This window comes from Anabrus simplex, chromosome 2, assembly GCF_040414725.1.
Source record: "Anabrus simplex isolate iqAnaSimp1 chromosome 2, ASM4041472v1, whole genome shotgun sequence".
Classification (NCBI taxonomy): Eukaryota; Metazoa; Arthropoda; class Insecta; order Orthoptera; family Tettigoniidae; genus Anabrus; species Anabrus simplex.
In genome coordinates, this window is record NC_090266.1 from 489,697,861 (window position 1) to 489,723,958 (window position 26,098).

General features: G+C 36.9%; 1 protein-coding gene across 1 annotated transcript in view; it reads right to left on the reverse strand.

Annotated features, from left to right (window-relative positions):
• Positions 1-869: 869 nt before the first annotated feature.
• Positions 870-26,098, reverse strand: part of LOC136863578 (ribonucleoprotein PTB-binding 1) — a 434,340-nt gene continuing 409,111 nt past the window's right edge. Inside the window, exons 6-7 of the mRNA XM_068226204.1 lie at positions 15,614-16,125; positions 870-4,843 (exon numbers count right to left, since the gene is read on the reverse strand). Of these exons, the coding sequence (XP_068082305.1) occupies positions 3,665-4,843; positions 15,614-16,125 (1,691 nt within the window). The 3' untranslated portion in view covers positions 870-3,664. The remainder of the gene's footprint in view (positions 4,844-15,613; positions 16,126-26,098) is intronic.

Consider the following 26,098-nt stretch of genomic DNA (forward strand, 5'->3'; position numbering starts at 1 on the left):
AATAGATTAGACAGGAAAGCTACAATATCTAAGAACAAGATGAATGAATGAATGAATGAATGAATGAATCAATCAATCAATCAATCAATTTGCATCTATGGCTCTTGCCCAGGGAGCAGATTTTCCCACCAATGTCTTTCTTAAACGATTTCAAAGAACTTGGAAATTTATTGAACATTTTCCGTAATAAATGCTTTCAATCCCTAATTCCCCTTCCTATAAACAAATATTTACCCCAATTTGTCCTGTTGAATACCGACTTTGATATTATATTTTTTACTACCTTTTAAAGCTACACTCAAATTTATTGGTCTACTAATGTCATTACATGTCATGACAGCTTGGTACGAACAACTTAGTTGAGCAGCTCGTCTCCTTACTTCCAAGTCGTCCCAGCCCACCCAAAGTTTGCAACATTTTTGTAACACTACAGGTAATTTAAAAAAAAAAAAAAAAAAAAAAAAAAAAAAAAAAGTGATCCATCAGGTAAGAATTATGTTCATTGCATGGTCCAAAATTTTGACACTACCTCTTACCACTAGACATTGTGTTCATGTTCATACCAGGAAAGTCACTATTTTAAATCTCTTCCCATTATTTATTATGTTAAAATGTCCAAGCTTATCAAAAGAAAGAAAGAAAGAAAGAAAGAAAGAAAGAAAGAAAGAAAGAAAGAAAGAATAAGGAATGAATGAAGGCAAACCAAAAGGAAGCTGAAAAACAAGTGCTCTAAAACACAAAACAACACAGAGAAAAGGAAAATAGAAAAATTAAAACTCTTATTACTTGCACAAAAATACAGAAAGAATAGTTTAAGACTGAATAAGCTCAATACTACAAGTTATTCAATGTTAGACAATAAAAAAGGAGAAATTTAAAGTGTCATATTTTATTGAGATTCAGCTGTGAAGTGACAGAAATGATAGACATTACAAGAATAGACATACACAAATATATAAATAAGTACATTGGGTTATACAAAATACAACCAAATGACATTGTTGAAGTTACATGAACAGGAAGTCTCTCCTTTCTTCCTTTTTCTCTCTTTTTTTTTTTTCATTCCTTTTTTCTTTTTTTTCTTTTATATGGTCTCTTGGTTATACAGGCTTTGGAATAATAAAGTGAACAGCACAGATAAACACTACATTCACTGTTACATATATACCATTTAACATAAATTTGAATGCAGTTTGAAGCCAACTCCCTGTTGTGGCCCATGTGCATACTGAAACTGTTCTGGTAGCCCCTTAACAAAAGGACAACAAATAGGATACAACATGACACAAATTTTAGGTGCTAATATAATTATCAATAATTGTATCATATGGAATATTCACAAAAATGCTACAGACCACCAGATACTTAGATAATCATAGCAAAACCAAACTAAAACCAAAGCAGGCATAAAATAAAAATATTTTGGAATTTTTGTATACATATATTCCCATAACCATCAATAATTCATTTTCAGACAGAAATGGAAAGATTATATCATGAATTAAGTAGCACAACTATGTCATATATTTACAATTTCATTCACAGAATATTGTTGCTATCAGCTCTGTAGATATGAAAGTCACATTTAACAATGTTTCATTATCCTCATCATCATCAGTCAGTAAGTTTCATTACCATCATATCGTAGTAAGAATTTTCCATCTTTGATATGTGGGCACTAGGAAGGAGTAGAACTACTCTCTCCAAAACTGCTTTTAGCGAGGGACTCCACTCCTCGTGTTTTTTCATATAATATTTTATGCAAAATCTATAGTGCATGTTACAAATCCTGTTTGAAACAGAAACAAAATATAGATAGATCACATCTCTAGCTAACCATCCATGTTAACAATGATGAATTTAAGTGTATATGTGACTGGATATAAAAATATTCCCATAAAAATGTAGACTTTCAATTAATAGTACACGTATTTAAGCACCATTTTGTAAAATTCTTGTTACAATGGTTGAATCCCAACCATGTCCACAAGTTCTCAGAAATATACTTTGTTCAATACACATATTTATATGAATTTAAAATTTAAGGCTTTAAAATGTTGTAACCTTTACAAATTGTTACAGTATTATTTTATTACACATCAAATGTATTGCAAAGGCATTGCAATACAGATACTGTATTATAATAGTAATAATAATTTGTTTCTAGAATTTGTTCTTATATGGTGTTGTATCAAAACTCCACAAAATATTATTATGATGTGTATAAATACTATTCTGAAACTAGGAGCTTCATGTATTTTTAAGAGCTAAACCACCCATCCCTTTCCATTAGAGTTTAATAAGAAATGACTATGCTCTTCTCCAAACATCTGTCACATTCAAACAGTATTAACCCTGCTTTATGATGTACTTTTACATTAATGAAACTTACTTCTCTTTTTTAATCTGAAAGTCATTCCCCATGATATTACAGTGCATACCATGCAACATATTATTGATTCCCTTATTCAATTACTACTATTTTGCATTTACTGCATATAATATATATATTTCTTTTCAATACATAAATTGTACACGTTCATGAAAAGGCATTGCCACTGCAATGGAGTCCAAAAAATATACCTACAACAGTAAAACCAGTTACCATCATAAGGTATTTGATTGTGGGGCTATAATGGAGGCTATAGTATTTGGTATTTAGTGATAAATATGTAACACATACTTTCCCCTCCCAATGAGAAGTGGAGGCAATTCCAATTACATGTACAACACATACATGTACAGCGTGTAACCATACCAACTACCACTCAATAAACACTGTATCACTAAAACTACATTTACTGAGGACAACAGACATAAACTGCTTCTGTCATTCTGCATCAAATAACTAGACACAATTTCATAAATACAAAATAAAGTTCACCATCAAAACTAAAATTCTGTACATTTCAATCACTAAGAACTAAACTGGGACCATGATTTCAACACTTAGATTTTGAGTGGTTGGTTACTGAAGACAGACAAAGAAGAGAGTCCATTCAATTCATTTTACATACAGAAATATTCAACTTCTACAAGACACTTCAGTCCAGTGTTCACACTGTAAGACTGACAGTGAATGGAGTGTGCCTGGAAGGGAAGAGAACAAGAAGAGTACATGACAGTCAATCAAGAAGCATCCACTCCACATAAAACTATGATGAAAACAGTTAATGCTTGGAATTTCACTGGTCTCATACCATTCTATAACATGTAAAAGCTTACTAAGTTTCAGTTCTGATACTGAAGCTAGAACCGACTACAGTCTCTCTAACAAAAATATCGCTTTTCTTTACCTTACGTGTTATATTCTTATAGCATCTGCACCATAATTAGCATTAATATTTATCCTAAAATAAATAACAAAATATACCGCATCACAAACCAAAGGCACTTGTTAGCTGCACTGTACTCATAAGTTTATAAATTCAATCCTTCAACACTGGAATGAACATGGTATATGGGACAGAGGATGCCTGGGATGTGCGTTGATCTGAAGTGGTGGGCACACACATTGAAACAACTATGATACGAAATAGCAGTCTCGATTGAGTAAATGAATTAATGACGACATATACAGTACCGGAAATCTAACATAATGTGCATTTGTACATTATTGTTCATGTGACATTTCATTATGCCAGAAAACAAATACACAGTCTTATTAATTCTTCTTCTTCCTCTTAAAATACGAATCTGCATAATGACCACCTAGACCCTGAGAGTGCTGACCAATATAATTCCCTTCAGGACTTGGTTCAGGAGAGGGCAAAAGCCGATTGTATTTCCTCTTCTGTCCCACTGGAGTGACAAGTCCAGATGGAGGAGAAGCAACCAGAATGGGACTACCAGGATGAGACCACAGGCCTGTTACAAATCCAGAACTAGCAAATGTTCCAAACTGTGGACTGTTGGAAGGGATGGCAGTAGGAGAAGGAAGGAAAGTTCCTGGACTTGGAGCCCAAGTGTTCTGGAATGGTGATTGCCGTAACTGGCCAGGTTTAACCTCCAGGAAGCTCATTGGCTTAGGGGCAGGGACAGGAACTGGGACAGGACTTCCCATTATTGGTCGGCCAGGGGCAACTGGTGTTGTAAGAATTGGACGAGCACTAGGGACAGGACTACCCAATATCGGTCGACCATTCTGTGCACTTGTCATTGTAACAACAGGCCTTGTAGTGGGAGATGGAGCAACTGACATTGCCCAAGTACTATCCTGTGGTGGAGGGGGGGCTTGTACATTTGGAAGTATGGTACCAGGCTGTCCCATGAAAGAAAACCCTAAAGCCCCTGATATTACCTGTCTTGGAGGTGGTATATTGGAACCAGTGCCATTCGTCTGGATAGCACTTGTTAATGAACCAAGAAGCTGATTTAGGTTTTGAGCATTGCTCAATATAGTGTTAATAGTTTGCTGCAAGTCTCCTGATACTGCATCAGGAAAATTAAGCAATGTACCATTCGGCTTTAGTGGGTGGTGGATCTTAGTACTACCTGAAGCAATCTGCTGAGCGAAATGTGCACCACTGGCTTTGTCATTAAGCATAGGACTCTTGGGTCCTCCTAACCCATGGTCCAAGTAGCTGCCTTTAGTTAGGAGATTTGGATCCAGAGGGGGTAAACTCAAAGGAGGTTGTGGTGGTTGCTGATTCTGCAGTTGGCCTAGCAACCCATTCCAAAAATTGGCTTGATCTTGAACTGGCACCTGGCCAGCTATAGAAGGAATGCCCATTACACCTGCACTTGATGCATCTTCTAAAGCAGGACTGGGAAACGGAGGGTGTGGAGCAACTTCTCCTGGAGGAGGACTGATGGTGGCTGATGGATTAGGCAAAAGTGGTACCTGAAAAGGAAAAAGAATATGTAGTACATTCTATGCAAATAAAACCATCCACTATATATGCAAACTTTACATACATATATAACATTACAATATATATATATATGTCTTTCAGTGTTTAGTTTAAAGCACATCCTTTAGAATTGCAGGCTCTTTAGCTTGCATTCTTATTCTTCTTACCCTCAACTATTAAAACCTAGGTTTTTTTTTTCTGCTTCTCTAATCCCTCATGGCCAAGTACAGTACATTAGACTTCCTAGGCCACTTGTCCTACCCTCTATTCATCTTGTATAAACCCATCACCAAACTCGTTCTTATGGGCAACTTAATTTAACATGTTCCATATTTGTAACACAGTACCCTTTATCTGTGATGCACAGATAAGTCATCATATCCCCCCCCCCCTTTTTTTTTTCACAGCAGACAATGTTTAAACCTCTTCTCCCAGATCACCATTTTCAACAACATCATCATCACATTTATTCGTAAACAGAATGTGGTTAGATGTAACTCTGCCACTTACAACTAACTAAAACTTGGTCCTCTCTCTATTATGATAATTTTCCATCGAAGTTCCCACATGTAAGCAATAGACATCGTACTAGCTAATTTTGGGCCTGTTACCTCCAATTATTTGAGAAAGATTCAGAATTCTTTCACAAAACCCATTGATACTGATGACAGTCCAAAAGCTAGTGAATATTTCTAAGAAGTCCCTGTTCTGTCAAATGTAATGTGGACTATCACTCCCATAGAACTGAGGCATGCAGGAAATATTACTAGATAAGAATATCTGAAGCAGGTAGGACCAAAGTTGCTTTCTCATAAGTAAAGGGAATATTTTCAAGATACCTGAACCTATTTCGCAATACTGATATGTTGACAGTCAGACCTTCAGAACTCCTAACTGGAGCACTGTGGAGTTCTCCATGATCCATGAACTAGAACATTCGATAAGGAAGTGCACCATGTATCACTTCTTGTATCTAAACCATTTGGGAATTGGTTAGCTTCTTGTCTGACTGGTTAATACGTTTGCATTCGGTCCAAGAGCTCCTGGGTTCAATTTAGAGTTGGGATGGAATTTTAACCTTAATATGCACTTCCTCCGGTTCGGGGACTGGGTATCTGCGATGTCTTCAACATTAGATTTCATCTTAAAGAGGGCCCCCATCCTCGCTGACATGCAGGTCACTCAAGGGCATCAACTCTAAAGAGCTGCACCAAGCCTCTCTGGAACCCATACGCCATTATATATTTGAGAATTCTTCACAATATTCACCTTGACAATTAATGTCCTTGTCACTTCTTTCTGTTATTTCCTGTGCCTACACTGACCTATCATCGCAGTTATTCTAATGTGTGTTTCTACCTAAGTTCCTGTCCTCTGTATACAATAATATTCCTCCTGAAATAACAAATAAGGTGACAAATGTCTGCCATTGTAATTTCAAAACAGATTAAATCAATCTTTAAAAAATGTTTTTTAATAAGTTGACAATCTAAACACTGTCTTTAAATCAATCAAACCAAGTCTACATATAATTCATTTATATACAATTCTGATCTGTTCCCACTTTAACACCGCAAATGCTGGGGCTGTACCTTAATTAAGGCCATGGCTGCTTTCTTCTCAATCCTAGCCCTTTCTCATCCTTACGTCACCGAAAATCATTAAACAACTAAGGCTCGGTTTATTCAACCTCAGTTAAAAAAACACTAACATACTGTTTGTTAATATAGCATTAAAAATTTAGCAGCATGTTAAGATTCTTGCGCTCATCCAAACATTTCCTGGGAACTGTCAGCTAACACGGTATTAACTCTCACAAGAGTCACCATCAGTGAGAAGCTAGAAGGCAGTGGCATAACCATATAGTTTTTGTGTGTGCTTTGATGGGCTTTTGTATGAATACAGCAGTAAAACAAGGTGCATGAAGTCAACATTTATTCAAATTTTTTGTCTTGACTGTGAATTTTCTGTTGCTGTTACCAATACAACAAAAAAGCCAAAAAGAGAATTTGTGGTTCAAATTTCTCTCATTTTGGAAATTATTTCCAAGTATATACCAAGTGTTCTCCCTAGGACCTTTTTAATAGATTTTACAGACCGCCTGTCTAACATAACCTAGATATGTGTTAGTTTCATAACTTTAATACATATTTGAATCAAATTAAAATGTAAATACTGCAAAACTGCTTATTTAAATGATAAATCATTACTGTTAGCACAACTGCATCAATTACGTCCGAGCTCAAATGTTCAGCTTGACTATCATGTATATCGTGCGCGTGCAGTGTCTGGATTAGCATGCAAGCACTAGATTCCGCATGGCACTCTACAGCAACCGAGAGGTAAGTTTCAGTGTTACATGATGATGAATGAGCAGTACAACATGAGACGTTCAAAATACCGTACTCATATGTCTTGTTCGTGATAACACGAAAATAGTTCAATTTTTCAGTTAATGTTTACCTGTCGAATATTACTGTTAATGCACTGAGGGGAAAAAACTGAAATTCATATTAATTTTTACGTAGTATTTCCTGCCTGACTGCTCATTCCTACCATCTGGCTGGCGAAAATTTCTGGGGAAAACTCTGAATTATCATGTTATAGAAAGTAAGCAAACTAATGGATCCGTGCTCAAAGCTAAAAGTGATGCTTGGAAGAAAATTTGTAGTGAATTCAATCTACATACTGATGTCAGTCAACGTACGATAAAGCAACTGAAGCAACTGTATGAAAATCATCTCTTTCATTTGTAACTCTTTCTGGAAAAGAGTATGATATTCCAGATATTCCGATATTCCAGATATTCAAGATATTCTGCACCTAATGCACCTGACATATTTTAGCTAATAGAGAATGTAACTGCTTGAACCTGGGCAGTTACTTTAACTGAGAGTTTAACAGATTGTTAGTGTTAACCAATATTGATTATGTGTTAATTTCGTTAAGTTCACTGTTAAATTATTTTAACAGGCAGTTAAATGTTAACTGAGGTTGAATAATCCAGGCCTAACAACAACAATTTTTAATCTGTACATCATATTTATTCATTTGTCATATATAATTAAATGAACATTTGCATAAGTGGATTTTCAATTGTGTAACTTGTGAGTATTTAACTTTTAGAACAAAGAAACTTTCATGAAAAATTAATGAATTGTATGTAGTCCTCACTTCCTTAAAATGTCAATGTGCATTTCCTGTCATTTCCACAACATTAGACAACACCAAAGAGAAAAGATGGCTTGTATCAGGCGGCAGCAGCTGGACTCCAGCTGTCAAGTAAGCAGTGGCTGTGTGACATCAAGGTAATGTGACTAAAAACACTTGAGAAGGGTTGCATGATATTAAAAAAAAAAAAAAAAAAAAAGCCCATCTTTATCCTGAACATGAGACACACACTGCCAGGATACTCAAAAAAGATAAACTTGAAAAGAAGATACTGATGTCATATATTTATCAGACAAATTTGACACAGTAGTATCAGCAGGCAAGGTGTATACAAACAGAAGCCCAGACACCAGTCTCTTAATTTGATCCTAGTTTCATTCCCAAAATTTTCCCAATCCTATTTCTCCACAGAAGGAGGCAAGAAATGCAATGTAATGCACAATGTCCTTAATAATAATAATAATAATAATAATAATAATAATAATAATAATAATAATAATAATAATACTTTATTAATGGTAATACCATTTTTCATAACAGTAGAGAAGAATAAACAAAACAAAACACACTAAAAAGAAAGTTCAATGGAGTATAAGTAGAAAAATATGTACAGATATACACACAGGTTATATTACAAGTAATCACAGGAAAGTAATAGTCAATTCTGTAGATTATGTAAGTGATTTCTAAATTTTGACAATGAGCAGTTAAATATATCAATATCCACTTTGTTTAGAGATCTTGACATTCGTTCAATTGGCCCACTGAATGCATAGTTAGTTCTACGCCAATTTGTTGACAATGTATTCTTGAACCTTGTGCGTCTGTCTGGTACATGTACGTTAATTTTTGCAAGGAGTTGTGGACAATTCACCAAGGAATGAAGCAGTTTTAAAATGAAGAGTGTATCCAATAATTCACGGTGCAGATTTAAGGACTGTTGTAGGGATGTATAATCAACATTATCATATGAGAATCCTGCTCGAAATGAATATAAACAAAGAAATCTATGTTGTACTGAATCTAATCTATGGATAGAGGTCTGATGAGAAGGGTTCCAAACGGGTGTACAGTATTCTAGTATAGGGCGCACCATAGACACATACAGCAATCAATAGGTAGAAAGTTTGAAAATTCTCTAGAATATGTAGTAATGCAACCCAATCTTTGATATGCTTACATACATACATACATTCATTATCATTATAGACTGTTATGACTTTCAGCGTTCAGTCTGCAAGCCTCTGAGAATTTACTAAACGTCGCCACAATCCTCGATTTGCAACTAGTGTTGTGGCCTCATTTAGTTCTATACCTCTTATCTTTAAATCGTTAGAAACCGAGTCTAACCATCGTCATCTTGGTCTCCCTCTACTTCTCTTACCCTCCATAACAGAGTCCATTATTCTCCTAGGTAACCTATCCTCCTCCATTCGCCTCACATGACCCCACCACCGAAGCCGGTTTATGCGTACAGCTTCATCCATCGAGTTCATTCCTAAATTAGCCTCTATCTCCTCATTCCGAGTACCCTCCTGCCATTGTTCCCACCTGTTTGTACCAGCAATCATTCTCGCTACTTTCATGTCTGTTACTTCTAACTTATGAATAAGATATCCTGAGTCCACCCAGCTTTCGCTCCCGTAAAGCAAAGTTGTCTGAAAACAGACCGATGTAAAGATAGTTTCGTCTGGGAGCTAACTTCCTTCTTAGAGAATACTGCTGATCGCAACTGCGAGCTCACTGCATTAGCTTTACTACACCTTGATTCAATCTCACTTACTATATTACCATCCTGGGAGAACACACAACCTAAATACTTGAAATTATCGACCTGTTCGAGCTTTGTATCACCAATCTGACATTCAATTCTGTTGAATTTCTTACCTACTGACATCAATTTAGTCTTCGAGAGGCTAATTTTCATACCATACACATTGCACCTATTTTTCAAGTTCCAAGATATTAGACTGTAGGCTTTCGGCACAGTCTGCCATTAAGACCAAGTCGTCAGCATAGGCCAAACTGCTTACTACCTTTCCACCTAACTGAATCCCTCCCTGCCATTTTATACCTTTCAGCAGATGATCCATGTAAACTACGAACAGCAAAGGTGAAAGATTACAGCCTTGTCTAACCCCTGTAAGTACCCTGAACCAAGAACTCATTCTACCATCGATTCTCACTGAAGCCCAATTGTCAACATAAATGCCTTTGATTGATTTTAATAATCTACCTTTAATTCCATAGTCCCCCAGTATGGCGAACATCTTTTCTCTCGGTACCCTGTCATATGCTTTCTCTAGATCTACGAAACATAAACACAACTGCCTATTCCTCTCGTAGCATTTTTCAATTACCTGGCGTATACTGAAAATCTGATCCTGACAGCCTCTCTGTGGTCTTAAACCACACTGGTTTTCATCCAACTTCCTCTCAACAACTGATCGCACCCTCCCTTCCAAAATGCCAGTGAATACTTTGCCTGGTATACTAATCAATGAGATACCTCAATAGTTGTTGCAATTCTTTCTGTTCCCTTGGTTGTAGATAGGTGCAATTACTGGTTTTGTCCAATCTGAAGGTACCTTACCAACACTCCACGCTAATTTTACTAGTCTATGAAGCCATTTCATCCCTGCCTTCCCACTGTACTTCACCATTTCAGGTCTAATTTCATCTATTCCTGCTGCCTTATGAAAATGGAGTTTATTTACTATCCTTTCCACTTCCTCAAGCATAATTTCACCAACATCATTTTCCTCCTCCCCATGAGCTTGGCTGTTTGCAACACCAACATGATGATTTCCTTTTACATTGAGAAAATGTTCAAAATATTCCCTCCACCTCTCCAGTGATTCCCTGGGATCTATTATGAGTTCACCTGAATTACTCAAAACACTGTTCATTTCCTTTTTCCCTCCCTTCCTAAGATTCTTTATTACTGTCCAGAAAGGTTTCCCTGCTGCTTGACCTAGCCTTTCCAGGTTATTACCAAAATCTTCCCACAACTTCTTTTTGGATTCAACAACTATTTGTTTCGCTCTGTTTCTTTCATCTACGTACCAATCCCTGTCTGCCTTGGCCATTGTTTGGAGCCATTTTTGATAAGCCTTCTTTTTTCGTTTGCAGGCTGCTCTCACTTCATCATTCCACCAAGATGTCCGCCTTTTCCCATCTTTACACACAGTTGTTCCTAGGCATTCCCTTGCTGTTTCTATTACAGCATCCCTGTATGCCACCCATTCACTTTCTATATCCTGAACCTGCTTCGAAACTTCTCACTAATCATATCCATGTACTTCTGTCTAATTTCCTCGTCCTGGAGACTTTCTACCCTTATTCGTTTGCAGACAGATTTCACTTTCTCTACCCTAGGCCTAGAGATACTTAGTTCACTACAGATCAGATAGTGGTCTGTATCATCGAAAAATTCGCGAAAAACTCGCACATTCCTAACAGATTTCTTGAATTCAAAGTCTGTTAAGATATAGTCTATTATGGATCTGGTACCCCTAGCCTCCCATGTGTAGCGGTGAATAGCCTTATGCTTGAAGAATGTATTCGTAACAGCTAAACCCATACTAGCACAGAAGTCCAGCAAACGTTTCCCATTCCCATTAGCTTCCATATCTTCCCCACATTTACCCATCACCCTTTCGTATCCTCCAGTTCTATTCCCAACTCTCGCATTGAAATCGCCCATTAGCACTATTCTATCCTTGCTGTTGACCCTGACCACGATGTCACTCAATGCTTCATAAAACTTGTCAACATCCTCATCTGCACCCTCACATGGTGAATACACGGACACAATTCTTGTCCTAATTCCTCCCACTGGCAAATCTACCCACATCATTTGCTCATTTACATGCCTAAAAGAAACTATATTGCGTGCAATGGTATTCCTGATAAAGAGCCCTACCCCAGACTCTGCCCTTCCCTTTCTAACACCCGTCACGTACACTTTATAATCTCCTATCTCTTCCTCATTATCTCCCCTTACCCGAATATCACTTACTCCTAGCACATCCAGATGCATCCTCTTTGCTGACTCGGCCAGTTCTACCTTCTTTCTTCCATAAGCCCCATTAATATTGATAGCTCCCCATCGAATTCCATTTCGTTCGGCAAGCTGTTTCCAAGGAGTCCCTCGCCTGTCAAATGGGAGTGGGACTCCATTACTCCCATAGGTCCGAGGCTTGCTTAAAGTGTTCTGAGCTCGGTAAATACATGAAGCAGGATGCTGCCCTACTTGCGCATAGTCCAAGTGAGGATCTCTCCTCTAACGGGTTATGGACCACCGGTGAATTGTATAGTCCTAGCCGCCTGAGGACAAGGAGGGCCACGACTCAGAATATGTCCGAGATGCCCACTCCCATTCCATAGCAACTGGTATCCCAACTCTCAGGACCACTTACTAGGCCACTCAGCCGTTGCCCATGGTTCACGAACTCGGACGTGACTACAGTAAACCACAAACATGCTTTCTTACAAATATTTTCAATATGTTCATTAAACGATAGGTTATAACTGAATAAAACACCAAGGTCATTAACTTGTGAAACAGGAGTCAGAATGATGTTATTACTAAATTTGTACCGGTACTGAAATGATATTTTCTTCTTGTTTTTAAAAAACGATATTATTTTACATTTCTCATGATTAAGTTTCAACCCGTTTTGAATACAGTACTTTTCCAGATGATGTAAATCTTCTTGAAGTTTTAAACACTCAAGTGGACAATTAATTTGCATAAAAAATTTGCATCATTGGCAAACAAAAGCAATTCAGAATTCTTAAGTATATTTTTAATGTCATTTATGTACAGAGTAAAAAGTAAGGGTGCAAGGTGAGACCCTTGAGGAACTCCACTGGTAACAATAATAGGCGCAGAAAAATGATTCCTTATTTTAACAATCTGCAGACGATTTTTAAGATACGATTCAAACCATGAGAGGAGAGGCCCATTAATTCCCGTAGCCTGTTAGTTTTCACAGCAAGATATCATGGTCGACAGTGTCAAAAGCTTTTGAGAAGTCTGTATAAATGCAGTCCACTTGCATCCAAGAGGAACTGATAGAATAAAAGAAGATTGCTACAGATTGACCGTCCTGAAAAGAATCCACGTTGCTCATCAATTATGAGTTTTCTAAAGAGAGGTGTGATTTTGTCAAGAATTATTGAGTGAAAAATTTTGGAAATATAAGAAGAAATTATAACTGGTCTATATTGTTTTACGTCAGTTTTATCACCATTTTTGAAAACTGGACTAACAAATTCTTCCTTCCATTCCACTGGAAAAACGCCTTGGTTTAATGATAAGTTGAACAGATAAACGAGTGCTTCACATAAAATAAATGAGCAGTACTTGAGCCGGTAAGTTGAAACACCATCAGGTCCTACAGTTTTCTTTAATTCCAGAGATAACAGTTTGTTGTAAATTTCTGCCTTACTAATGTTTATAACTGATAGATTGACAGAGAAAGGATAATCATATGACATACTACTACTATTCTGATAAGAAGAATAAACAGATGAAAAGTCGTTAGCAAAAAGATTGAGAATATTTTCTCCAGTATCTGCCGTAACTTCATTAAGATTCATTGCTGAAGGAATATTATGACATGACCTTTTAGAACTTAGATATTGCCAGAATTTCTGTGGATTGGAAGTAATACTTCCTTCACAGTTGGAGACATACATTGTATAGCAAGATTTAGATTCAGACTTGCATTCATTTCTTAATTTCGAGAAATGCTGATAATAACTATTGAGACCTGATATTTTGTATCGCTTGTGTGCTTTCTTCTTTTCAATAATCAGGGACTTCAATTTATGATTAAACCACTTTGGGAATTTGGGAGTCTTAAAATTCCGTATAGGGATGTAAAGTTCCATGCCATAATGTAGTACTGAATAGAAGGTTCCTACTGCTTTATCAGTTGATACATTTTGAAACATCACCTTCCAGATGAACTGTGACATAATAATTTAGTCCATTATCGTCACCATTTAAAAAGTCAAAATAAAAACTATCAGCAGGCAAGGAATTGTACAGCTCATTTATAGGTAAAGAAATCTCTAATGCTAGGTGGTGTCTATCGAGGGGGACAATGCTTTCATTACTAGATTTTACTTCAATGTAACTGGAGTTACTGAAATCCAAATCAAGAAAGTGATTCAGAAAATTTGGGATAGCATTAAACTTATTTAAAAAGAGATAAGAAAAAGTGTCTATAACTAAACTGGACTGCATAGTGTGGTTACCTACTGACATAAGGCCAGAAGATGTTTCTTCATTTACTATCCAATTAAGATGTGGTAGATTGTAGTCACCAACAATGAGCAATAAATGGCTGTCAAGATTTGACATAATTTTTTCAACAGCACTGCAATGTTCGAAATATTTTTGGACAGGAGACTTGGGTGGAATGTATACAGCACCAATGATTAATTTTGTGGTGTTAAAAGTCAGGGACACAAACAACTGTTCAACTGTGTTAATGCACGGTATCAGAGTAGGTTTAAACCTCTTGCTAATACAGATCATTACCCCCCCATGGGATGCCTTCATACTCGTTAAAAAAGACCTATCACATCTGAAAATTGAATACATTTTGAGGCCGAGTTCCATCACTAATTTCATCATTTAAGTTTGTTTCGGTTAATACCATGAAGTCATAGTCAGCTAAACATGAAGAAATTTTAAGTTCAGTTAGTTTACTTCGAAGTCCATTTACATTTTGATAGTATCCTCTAAAGTGTTCAACTAACCTTTGTATTGATGTCTTTGGTGCGTTCTTAGTATAGTGTATCTGATCTCTGTGAAATGATTCCCTATCTACATTGTGTATTGTATTCCTGATATAAGTTATACTTTCTAAATCATTTTCTGTATCACTTAAGTTTTTGCCATTAGGATTAGCATCCCCCCCTCATTTTCTTAATTAGTTTCCCGAGAGCATTCTACTAGATATTCTATTGAGAAGTTTACCAAACTTAGAGATTCCTTTTCTGTTAAGGTGTAGCCCATCTTTTCTAAAATCACTACCTCTAAGCCAACTATTACCATGGACAAAAAGGACATCTCCATTACGGCATAACCAGTCAAGAGTGGAGTTTACAGCCTCTATATAGTGATAATCAACATCATGCCGATATAAAACACCAATGAGGCAAAGCTTTGCCACTGGAAACCTCCTTTTTATCGCAGTAATAAGCCTATCAGTTTCGGCCATTATGTCACTAGGTGTTGAGAAATTATTAAGATCATTTGTGCCAATATGAACTATCAGGGCTTCAGGATTTTCTTGAATACTGTCACTGTTTACATGTTCAGCAAGTTGGAAATATTAATGTAAGAAGAAAGAGAGGATGAGAGGATGTGTTATATTTGATTTCTGAAACTGTCACAATACATTTATGAATTCTTGTAAGTTATGTTTTATTCTAAAATGTGATTCTGAACAAGTTCAAACTGTTACAAAAAAGAAATGATTTTAAAAATATGACCTATTTCAGAGAATTATCTTCCAAGATGTTTTAAAGCTAGCAATCAAATACTGTAACTGCACATATTCCTTTACCTTCTGAGGTTGGCCTGGTTTCAAGAAACCATTCTTGCAACCATTAGCGAGTGCTCCCTTCCTAGCCTCTGGAATTCCATTGTGGGTTGGCGGGAACTGGTAGTGAGGTGCTGCCGGAGGTCCCATCTGACCTGAGGTTTGTATGGGAAGAATGTTGCCAGGAGGTGGTATGGGAGCAGGTGGTGGTGGTCCTTGCTTTATCAAATTTTGTAGTGTTGCCAACATCTGAGGATTTCCCAGCAATGATGGATGAGTATTTCCCATCTGAGCTTGCATCTGAGCTGCAAGAAGGATAACCAAAGCTGCCTGTGCATTATCTCCAGGAGGTGGTGTACTATTTGGAGGAGTAGTACTTGCACTTCCACTACTGTTAGATCCAGGTACAGAACCAGTTGTACCAGGTTTTCCTTTACCAGAAGCAGAACTAGTTCCACCACTCTTCTTACCATTTTCTCCTCCATTCTGCAAATTCTGAATTTGTGTCCAGATAATGTTCTGGAGACTTTGTGCAACTGAAAATATAAAACATGATGATGTTATTCTTTTATAATCTTACATAGGAACAGTGATTGTGATGATCCTTGTTCTAACGGAAATTGCACCACTTGACAAGTAAATAACAATAAAGACAAATGTGTACAGTAAAGAAACTGACATATGCAAAGAGAAACCCCCTGGATAAATAAATATTTAGTAACACACAGAAGATCTAGCTCCGCAAAATTGGGGAAGGGTTGAAGAAAAGAAAAAAAGCAAACAACCAAGCAAGCAAGCAAACATAGGTTACCAAGTCTAGAAAATCAGGAAGACGAAGGTTTTATTTTGAAACAGAAACAACATTAGAGTGACTGTATTCTCCCCAAGCCATTTCTGACCATTCACATTGTTTCTTCTACCATTTTCTGATTTAAGTTCTATGCTGTTTATCTAAGGAAGGTGATGAAATAGCATATGGCTTTCATTGCCGGGAGTGTCCGAGGACAAGTTCAGCTCGCCAGATGCAGGTCTTTTGATTCAACGCCCGTAGGCTACCTGCGAGTCATGATGAGGATGAAATTATGATGAAGAGAACACGTACACCCAGCCTCCATGCCAGCGGAATTAACCAATTATGGTTAAAATTCCCGACCCTGCTGGGAATCGAACGCAGGACCCCTGTGAACAAAGGCCAGCACACTAACCATTTAGCCATGGAGCCGGACTCTGAGGGAGATAAGAACACACAAGATATATTTAACATATAATCGAACTAGAAACAAATTATATGCCTCTCATTTCACTCCTTCACTGAATTAAAGAAACTGAACAGGAAGAGTTTGGAGTCTGTATTCTATACTAGCTGTTACTCGCAGCTTCGCTCGTGTGGATTTTTAAATTTAATCATTGTAATCGTACCTCGTTACTGCACTGAGACATTATTTGAAAATCCGTAAAGTATAAAAACTCACTGAAAAATCGAGTTTCATTTACCCCAAAACCTCTTTATAAACCACATTTTGGTATTGCATTTTGGGGCTAAGATGACCCCAGGCTACTGACAGAGCTAGCATCTGTAACATGTTAGGTTCTTGAGATATAGTGTAGATATACTCATTTTAAAAATTTACCCACTTTTTCAATTCTTTTCACCCCCGTAAGTGGATTTTCCAAAGAAGGAGATTCTAAATACCAACTGTTAAGTTTGTGAGATACAGATATACTCATTTTAAAAATTCACCCCCTTTTCACTCCCCTTATTGATGGTTTATCCGAAAATCCTTCCTTAGTGAGCACCTACACTGTAATATAAATGCATACCTAAAATTTCATTTCTTTATGTCCAGTAGTCTTGGCTCAGCAATGTCAGTCAGTCAGTCAGTCAGTCAGTCAGGACATGTTATATTCTCTATATCAATAGCACTCACTTCATACCACAAGGAAATGATTTCCTAGTATATAAACACTAGAAGAGCAACCTCAGAGAGTATAACAGCAGCACTGTATTGAGTTTGTTAATAACGTCTCCAGTAAGAAAACTCTTGTTCACTTAAATCAATAAATACTTTCTCTGTTAATCAACTACATGCATAGTTTACTTATTCCAAGATGCTGGAATCGAGAATGTTTGACTTCTAAGAATTAGGAAAAAAAAATTAAATTTAGTTTGTTTCAATACATCATTTAAATTTACAGAAATTATAACCATGACATCTCGAAAAGGCTCACAATTGCGTCTTTAGGACAAGTATGGAAGATATACCATGGTCCAGTATGCCATGAGTAAAATGTACAGGGTTATTACAAATGATAGAAGCGATTTCATAAATTCACTGTAGCTCCATGAATTGACATATGGTGACGAAACTCAACAGTCGTGCAGAAAAACTGAAAAGGTTTTGGTCTGCTGAATTCGCACTTCAGATTTCTGCCACGAAAGTGCAGCAGCAGTGAGCAGTGAGAAAAGATGGCGACAGGAGCTGAGAAAGCGTTTGTTGTGCTTGAAATGCACTCACATTAGTCTGTCATAACAGTGCAGACGACACTTCAGGACGAAGTACCACAAAGATCCACCAACTGCTAACTCCATTCGGCGATGGTATGTGCAGGCTTCAGGATGCCTCTGTAAGGGGAAATCAATGGGTCAGCCTGCAGTGACTGAAGAAACAGCTGATCATGTGCGGACAAGTTTCACGCGTAGCCTACAGAAGTCGATGGAGAGAGCAAGCAGAGAGCTGAACATACCACAGCTGACCGTTTGGAAAATCTTATGGAAAGAACTAAAGCAGAAGCCTTACCGCTTACAATTGCTACAAGCCCTGACTCCCAATGACAAACGCCTTGAATTTTCAGCATGGTTGCAACAATGTATGGAAGAGGATGAGTTGAGATATAAGTTTCTCCAGAAAAAAAAATATATATATTTTTTTTACTTCCTTTCACACTCCCCACTCAAGTGAATTTTCCAAAAACAAACAGTACCCATTTCTTTAAAAATAGCTTCCAAATACCAATTATCACGACTGTAAAATCTTCAGTTCCTGAGATATATGTATCCTCGTAAAAGGAATTTCATCTCCGTTTTCATCCCCCTTACGAAGTTGATTCTCCCTCAAAATGCATGTTTCTTTATTTTTAAAGGAGATTCCAAATACCAGTTTTCAAATCTGTAATATGTTACGTGTCTGAGATAATTTGCAGATATAGTCTTTTTTAAAATTCACCCCGTTTGTCACTCCTGTTCACCCCCTATTCATCCAATTATCCAAAAATACATGTTCCTTTTTTTTTCAAAGGATATTCCAAATTTCAATTTTCATGTCTGTAACATCTTCAGTTTTGGAGATATAAGACTCCTCACAAAAAGTGTTCAACCCATTTCCCCCCACTTTTCATCTCCCTTCATGGGAATTTCAAAAAACAAAAAAAATACGCGTTTCTTTATTTTTAAAGGAGATTTGAAATACCAATTATTATGACTCTAAACCTTTAAGTTTTTGAGATATAGATATCCTCATTTTAAAAATTCACCCCCCTTTTCACCGCCTTAGCGATGGAATATCAAAAATCCTCCCTTAGCGAGCACCTACATGCTAATATGAATGTATCCCCAAAATTTCATTTCTCTATGTCTAGTAGTTTTGGTACGGGGATAATGTATCAATACCAATATAATGGTCCGTTATTGGACATTACAAATTTTCCAGCTAACTCACTCTTGGCTGCCCGCGTTTTGCCCTCGTGTGCTAAGTTAGGCTCATCAGTTGGGACTTAGCACACCTACCAAGACGCAAGGCTAGTGCACACCGTGGAGGCCACCGCACAGGCTACTTGAAGCCACCAGCAGTGCCAATGCACTATGAGAGCTATGTCTCATTTCCAAAATTTGATGCCTGCCTGGCCATCAGATAATACAGATGTTGATTCCCAAAGGGAATTTAAAATATTTGTCCCGAATGAGCATATTTACAATAGCTAACTCATTCTTGGCTGTAAATTTGCTCATTCGGGACAAATATTTTAAATTCCCTTTGGGAATCAACATCTGTATTAGATGATATATCAATCGGTCGGTCCGTCAGTCAGTCAGTCAGTCAGTCAGTCAGTCAGTCAGTCAGTCAGTCAGTCAGTCAGTCAGTCAGTCAGTCAGGACATGTCCTTTTATATAGACTTCCTCGCGTGGATTTTGTAATTTGATCAAAGTAATCATTCCTCAGCATTGTACTAAGGCATTATCTGAAAATTTCTAAAGTATAAAAACATGCCCAAAAACTGAGTTTCATTTACCCCAGAAATTCTTTGCAAACCATGTTTGTGTTATTACCTGTTAGGGCTAAGACGACCATGCAACATAGAACTGTACATGTGAGAAACAGTCTTCTCTCAAGTTGAAAAAATAAATACATGTAATACCTTCAGTTTTTGAGATAAACATAAGTATACCCATAAAAGAAATTCAACCCCTTGATCAGTATTTCCCCAACCCCTACCCCCATTTAAGTGTATTTTCTGAAAACAAAATTACATGTTCCTTTATTTTTAAAGGAGATTCCAAACACCAATTTTCACGCCCTTAACATCTTCAGTTTTTAAGATATAAGTATCCTCATAAAAAATAATTAAACTACTTTTCACTTCTTTTCACACCCCTTTAAGTGCCTCCTCCGAAAACAAAAAGGTACATGTTCCTGTATTTTTAAAGGACATTCCAAATACCAAGTTTCTTGTCTCCAACATGTTAAGTTTTTGACATATAATGTAGATATACTGGTACTCATTTTAAAAATTCACCCACTTTTCCAATTCCTTTTAGCACCTTAACTGGATTTTCCGAAAACAAAAAAAAATACGTGGTTAATTATTTTTGAAGGAGATTCCATATACCAGTTTTCATGTCTGTACGTCTGTAACACCTTCAGTTTTTGAGATAAATATATACTTATAAAAATAATTAAACTTCTTCTTCTTCTTCTTCACTTATTTCCACCCCTCTGCTGCCTTAAGTGGACTTTCCAAAAACAAAAAAATACGCGTTCATTTATTTTGAAAGGAAATTCCAAATACCAATGTTCATGTCTTTAACATCTTTAGTTTTTGAGATATAAATATCCCCATTCAAAGAATTAAACTTATTTTTCAATTCATTCACGCTCCTTAAGTGGATTTTCCGAAGACAAAAGAACAAGTTTTTTATTTTACTTTGAAAGAAGATTCCAAATACAAATGTTCATGCCTCTAACATCTTCAGTTTTTGAGATATAAGTATCCTCCAAAAACAGAATTCAATTCCTTTTTCACCCCAGGCCGTTAAGTTGATTCCCCCCCCCCCCCCAACTCCATTCCTCCAAAAATGTGTCTTTCTATATTTTTAAAGGAGATTTCAAATACAAATTTTCGCGTCTGCAATATGTTAAGTTTTTTAGATATACTGTAGATATGATAATTTTAAAAATTCACCCCTCTTTCAGTTCCCCATAAGTGGATTTTCAAAAAAAAACATTTGTGTTTCTTTACTTTTACAGGAAATTCCAAATACCAGTTTTGAAATCTGTAATATGTTACATGTCTGAAATAATTTGCAGATATAGTCTTTTTTTAAATTCACCCCGTTTGTCACTCCTGTTCACTCTTATTCATTGGATTATCCAAAAGCACAAAAATACGTATTTCTTTATTTTCAAAGCTGATGCCAAATACCAATTTTCATGTGTGTAATATCTTTAGTTTACGAGATGTACGTCTCCTCATAAAAGGTGTTCAACCGCTTTTCTTCCATTTCACCCCCCTTAATGGGATTTTCCAAAAACAAAAAAGTACATGTTTCTGTATTTTTAAAGGAGATTCCAACTACCAATTATTACAACTCTAAACCTTGAAGTTTTTGAGATATAGATATCCTCATTTTAAAAATTCACCCCCCTTTTCACCCCCTTAGTGCCGGAATATACAAAAATCCTCCCTTAGCGCACCTACATGCTAATATAAATGCATCCCCAAAATTTCATTTCTTTATGTCCAGTAGTTTTGGCTCGGCGATGATGAATCAGTCAAACAGGACAAGTTATTTTATATATAGATTATTATTATTATTATTATTATTATTATTATTATTATTATTATTATTATTATTATTATTAAAGTGACTTTATTGTGGTGATGTTAGGGCTCCTGGCCCTTTCTTAAACTTAACCGCTTCATGTATATAAATGAGTACTAATTTACAATTAATTTTTACAGTTTTTCAATGTAAGAATTTCAACAATTTTCATTATAATACAAGGTAACAGTATAAAAACTGAAATGACCTAATTTAAACATATTATATCTTTACAATCTAAAGTATAAACTAAACTAACTAATGTATCATTAACTAAAATGGAACACATTACAATGAACAACCATATTCACTCATTCATGCATCTCATTCACACTCAAGACTGGAAATTCTTGTAAGATGACGCTGGCAAAGGATTTTAAACTTTGTCTTAGATTTAGCTTCCCTGATGTCATTGGGGAGTTCATTCCATCAGCTTGTGGCAGCGATCGTGAATGATCTGTTGTAGGTTGTGGTTCAATGTACAGGAATTTCTAGCATACAGCCTGACCGGGTATTGAACAGGTGTAGTAAGACGCATGCATTTTGGGCACATTGCAGTCTCATGCCTTGCTCATTAGTGATATCAATAAAAACTTTATCACAGTATTCAAGAATTGGAAACAAAAGTGACTGACTGAGCTTTATTTTCAAGGACCAAGGAAATATATTTTTAAACCGCTTCAGGGGTTGGAGGCTTTGATATATCTTTTGGTACACTTTCGTCACATGTTGCGACCAGTTCAATGTTTTAATAGCCACACCGAAATTCATAACTGTTTCACAATATGGAATAATGGTACTGTTTAGTGCTACAGGAGGAATTTCGTATTGTTTTAAGATGTGTAAGTTTTTCGAAGTGCCATTGATACTTGTAACATCTTTTTTGCATCCAAACCAGTGTCTTCCAAGTTTTGCAAAAATGTCATCAGAAGGTCCTCAGCAGTAGCATGTCCTAAAAATGTGGATGTAAGATACCTTGTTTGAACTAAATTTCTATCCCAAAATCTAACAGCCATATCCATTTGAACCTTCTGAGCAACAAAATTGAAACTTTCATCAAAAGAAATGCAAAAGCAAGGACACTCTTTAACCAAGTTTGTCAATTCTTTTTGAAAGTATGGACCCAATCCATATGTAACTAAGTATCCAAGTTTATCCTTGTGCAACATGAACTTCTTCACAGTTTTGCTGTCAGGAAACATGATTTTTAAAATGCCAAAACTTCTAGCAGAAGAATGGATCACAATTGGAGTAGTAGCCCAGAACATTTCTGAAATAATAACTTCATCCTTGATGATAAAATTGTTAAGAGTGCTTCTATGCAACCACAAGTATGCTTATCATTAATAACTGACGTTAGCACTCCACAAAGTTCAGCTTTCACTGGAACAGAGTTTGTAGTTGATGGAGCAGCATTCACAGGAACAAAGTCTGTAGTTGCTTCTTGGCAGGTATCATGTGAAACAGTTTTTTGCTGGAACTCAATGTGCTTATTTGCCTTTGGCATAAGATCGAAATGAAAACACCCCAATGTTGCTAATATCAAAACTAGTCCTACACTAAGCTCTCCACTATCTGAAGCCCATTCCAATCTGAATTTATTGTTCTGTCCAACCAGTCATCTTTGAAAGAAGTATTTCCTCTTATTTTACTCATTGTCTCTGAAAATAAGTGCAACACTATTGTAAATAAATAAATAAATAAATACAGTAACAATGGATGAATTTATTATATGCATAATATAGGCTACTTGAAGTACCGTAAAATGGGGTGAATAGGATCATAAATTATTTTATTATTGAAAACGTGCACATGCTGTGCAGAATACCATTACATTACTTTTACATTACATTTACATTACATACACATTACTTTTCTTTGCTATAAGCTACGATGGATTTCTGTCTATTCCTGCATTTTACAATATGGTATCTATCACAGAATTCCAAGCACAACTCACACACACATTCGTTATTTGGTTCGTGAAATAATTTGTTACAGCACATCTTGTGGTGGAAACCATGGATCGCCAACCTCGTCGTCACGTGTCGCATATCATGATTAGCTTCCATCCAGGTCCTGTCTTGCATAGCAGATGTTGCACAGAAGTCCTCCGGTATATTGTTTTTCTTCTCATGAAGATCATGTATAAGCTGTTTGAAGCTGGTACTAGCTGGAAGTATGAGCTCGCATCTCAGATCCTCTATTAGGAAGGTCTCCCTGGTAAGCTCATACACTAGCCTCGATCTTGCATTCTGCGGGACTCCTAAAATTCTCTTCAGGTATCTAGCCTTTACTCGCTCCAATTCTTCCAGCTGTTTGTAGGTGAGGTATTCTCCCACTATTCTAGGCCATACGTCAGAACAGGTAGTATCTTTAACCTAAACAGGTCCATAGCTGTGCTAATCGATAGTTGTGTGATGTTTCTGATTTCATTCATAGCTCTAGTGGCCGCTACTGCTCTAGATCTTACATGTAAACTGAAACTCTTTCCCGTTGTTTGAATTGTGATACCTAGATATTTAAATTTGTTAGCCCTCTTGAGTAGTTTGCCATTGCATTTGATGTTCTCTGCTTCAGTGAGTCTTCCTCCTTTCCTAAATACTACCAATTCCGTCTTCTCTTCGTTTCTCTCCGCCCATTCACATAGTGTGTTTAGCGATACTTGCAGTTTATCTATATCTGTCGCTGCGATGGCCATGTCATCAGCGTACACGTATGTGCTTGTTCCTGCCATTCCTTTGGTAACATCGTTCGTGAGAACATTAAACAGGATAGGGCTGAGTGGATCCCCTTGGAGGACGCCGTTCGTCTGTGACAGCCAGTCAGATATGCTTATTCCATCATCTATCCGTATGTAGTTTTCTGCCAGTATGTTCGATATCAGGGTCATCGTGCTCGTTCTCCCAATTAGTTCCTCCAGTTTATCTATTAATACCTTTCTGTTGACCATATCGAAGGCTTTTGAGTACATATAGTTTTCCTTTTGGTCTTTCTATCGTCTGTTTTATTCGTTCCAACAGGTTTTCTACTGCCAGAGTCGTGGACCTTCCCTTTCTAAAACCAAACTGTTCCTCTGGTAGAAGGGGTTCTAGCTTCTCTTCCAGCCTTTTGGCGAGGATTCCTGTTAGGAGTTTCAGTAATGTAGATTCCAACGCTATTCCTCTATATGCATTTGGGTTCTCTGTGTCTCCTTTTCCCTTGTATAATAGCTTGATTGTTGACTTTCTCCATTCGTCTGGTATACTTCCTAATTCTAAACATTTATTTAGAAGGGAGGTACATATCAGCAGGTATTCTTGTGCTGTCTTCTTTAAGTGTTCACTTCTTATTCCATCTACTCCTGGTACTCTGTTTTTCCTCATTTTCTGTATCGCTTTTGCAATTTCATCCGTGGTGAAGATCTCGTCAGCTTGTGGAGTAATAGGTGTCTTAATCATGGGTCTTGTTTCTTTTGAGCATATTACTATTCTTATATGATCTATCCATGTTTCCATAGGTATGTTGGGCTGTATTTTCTGCCCTTTTGGCCTCAGAGCTCGATAGGGGTCTTCTTCTGCCTCCTCTACCATTTTCTTATGTTCTTCTTCCAGGTGTTGCTTTTTCTTCTTTTTTTATTAGGTCCTTGTATTTCTTTCGCTCTCGCTGGTATTCTTTGGTGGTTGCGCTTGCCATTTGTCCTCTAGTTTTATGTAGTGTTTTCAGTGTCAATTTTCTTTGTTCATAACATTCTCTGTCAAACCATGGCCTCGCCTTCCTATTTGAATCTTGTGTGGTGGCCCCACTTATTATAGTTGATTTCAGCCATGTAGCAGCCTTATCAATACTTCCTGCTCTTATTGCTCTTTCAACCTTATCTTTTTCTTTCATTTTCCCTTTAATTTTTTCCATGTCCAGGATCTTGCCAAATGTTATATTTCGTCTTTCATCTAATTTGCTACTTCTACCGTTTTCTATATTTAATTGTACTGGAATGTGTTTACGGATGACTGCTGCTTCTTTTTTCACTGTGGTGGCAAGGTGTTTTGATCTAAAGTCCTTTGTGATTATTAGGTCTATTGTGCTAGCTCCGTTATGCCCTATGTATGTCCAGTCCTCCTGTCTGTTGTGTATTGTAAAGCCTTCGTTTGTTAGATATTCCATTACTTCTTTGCATTTTCTATCGTGCCTATTTATTGCGCAATTCAGATCTCCCGCAATGATTACCTTATCCATACTTCTACTGTGATCCAAGGCCATCCCTAGTTTATCTATTATGTCTGTCGCGGTATGATCTGGATTAAAGTAAGACTGCTACTGTAACTCCAATTCTTGTCCTGACAACCAGCATGTTTTCTTCTCTTAATAGTAGTTTGAAGGGGGCCCAGTTGTGGTTTGATGATGCATAGCACACCGCCCGCTGGTCTTCCTCT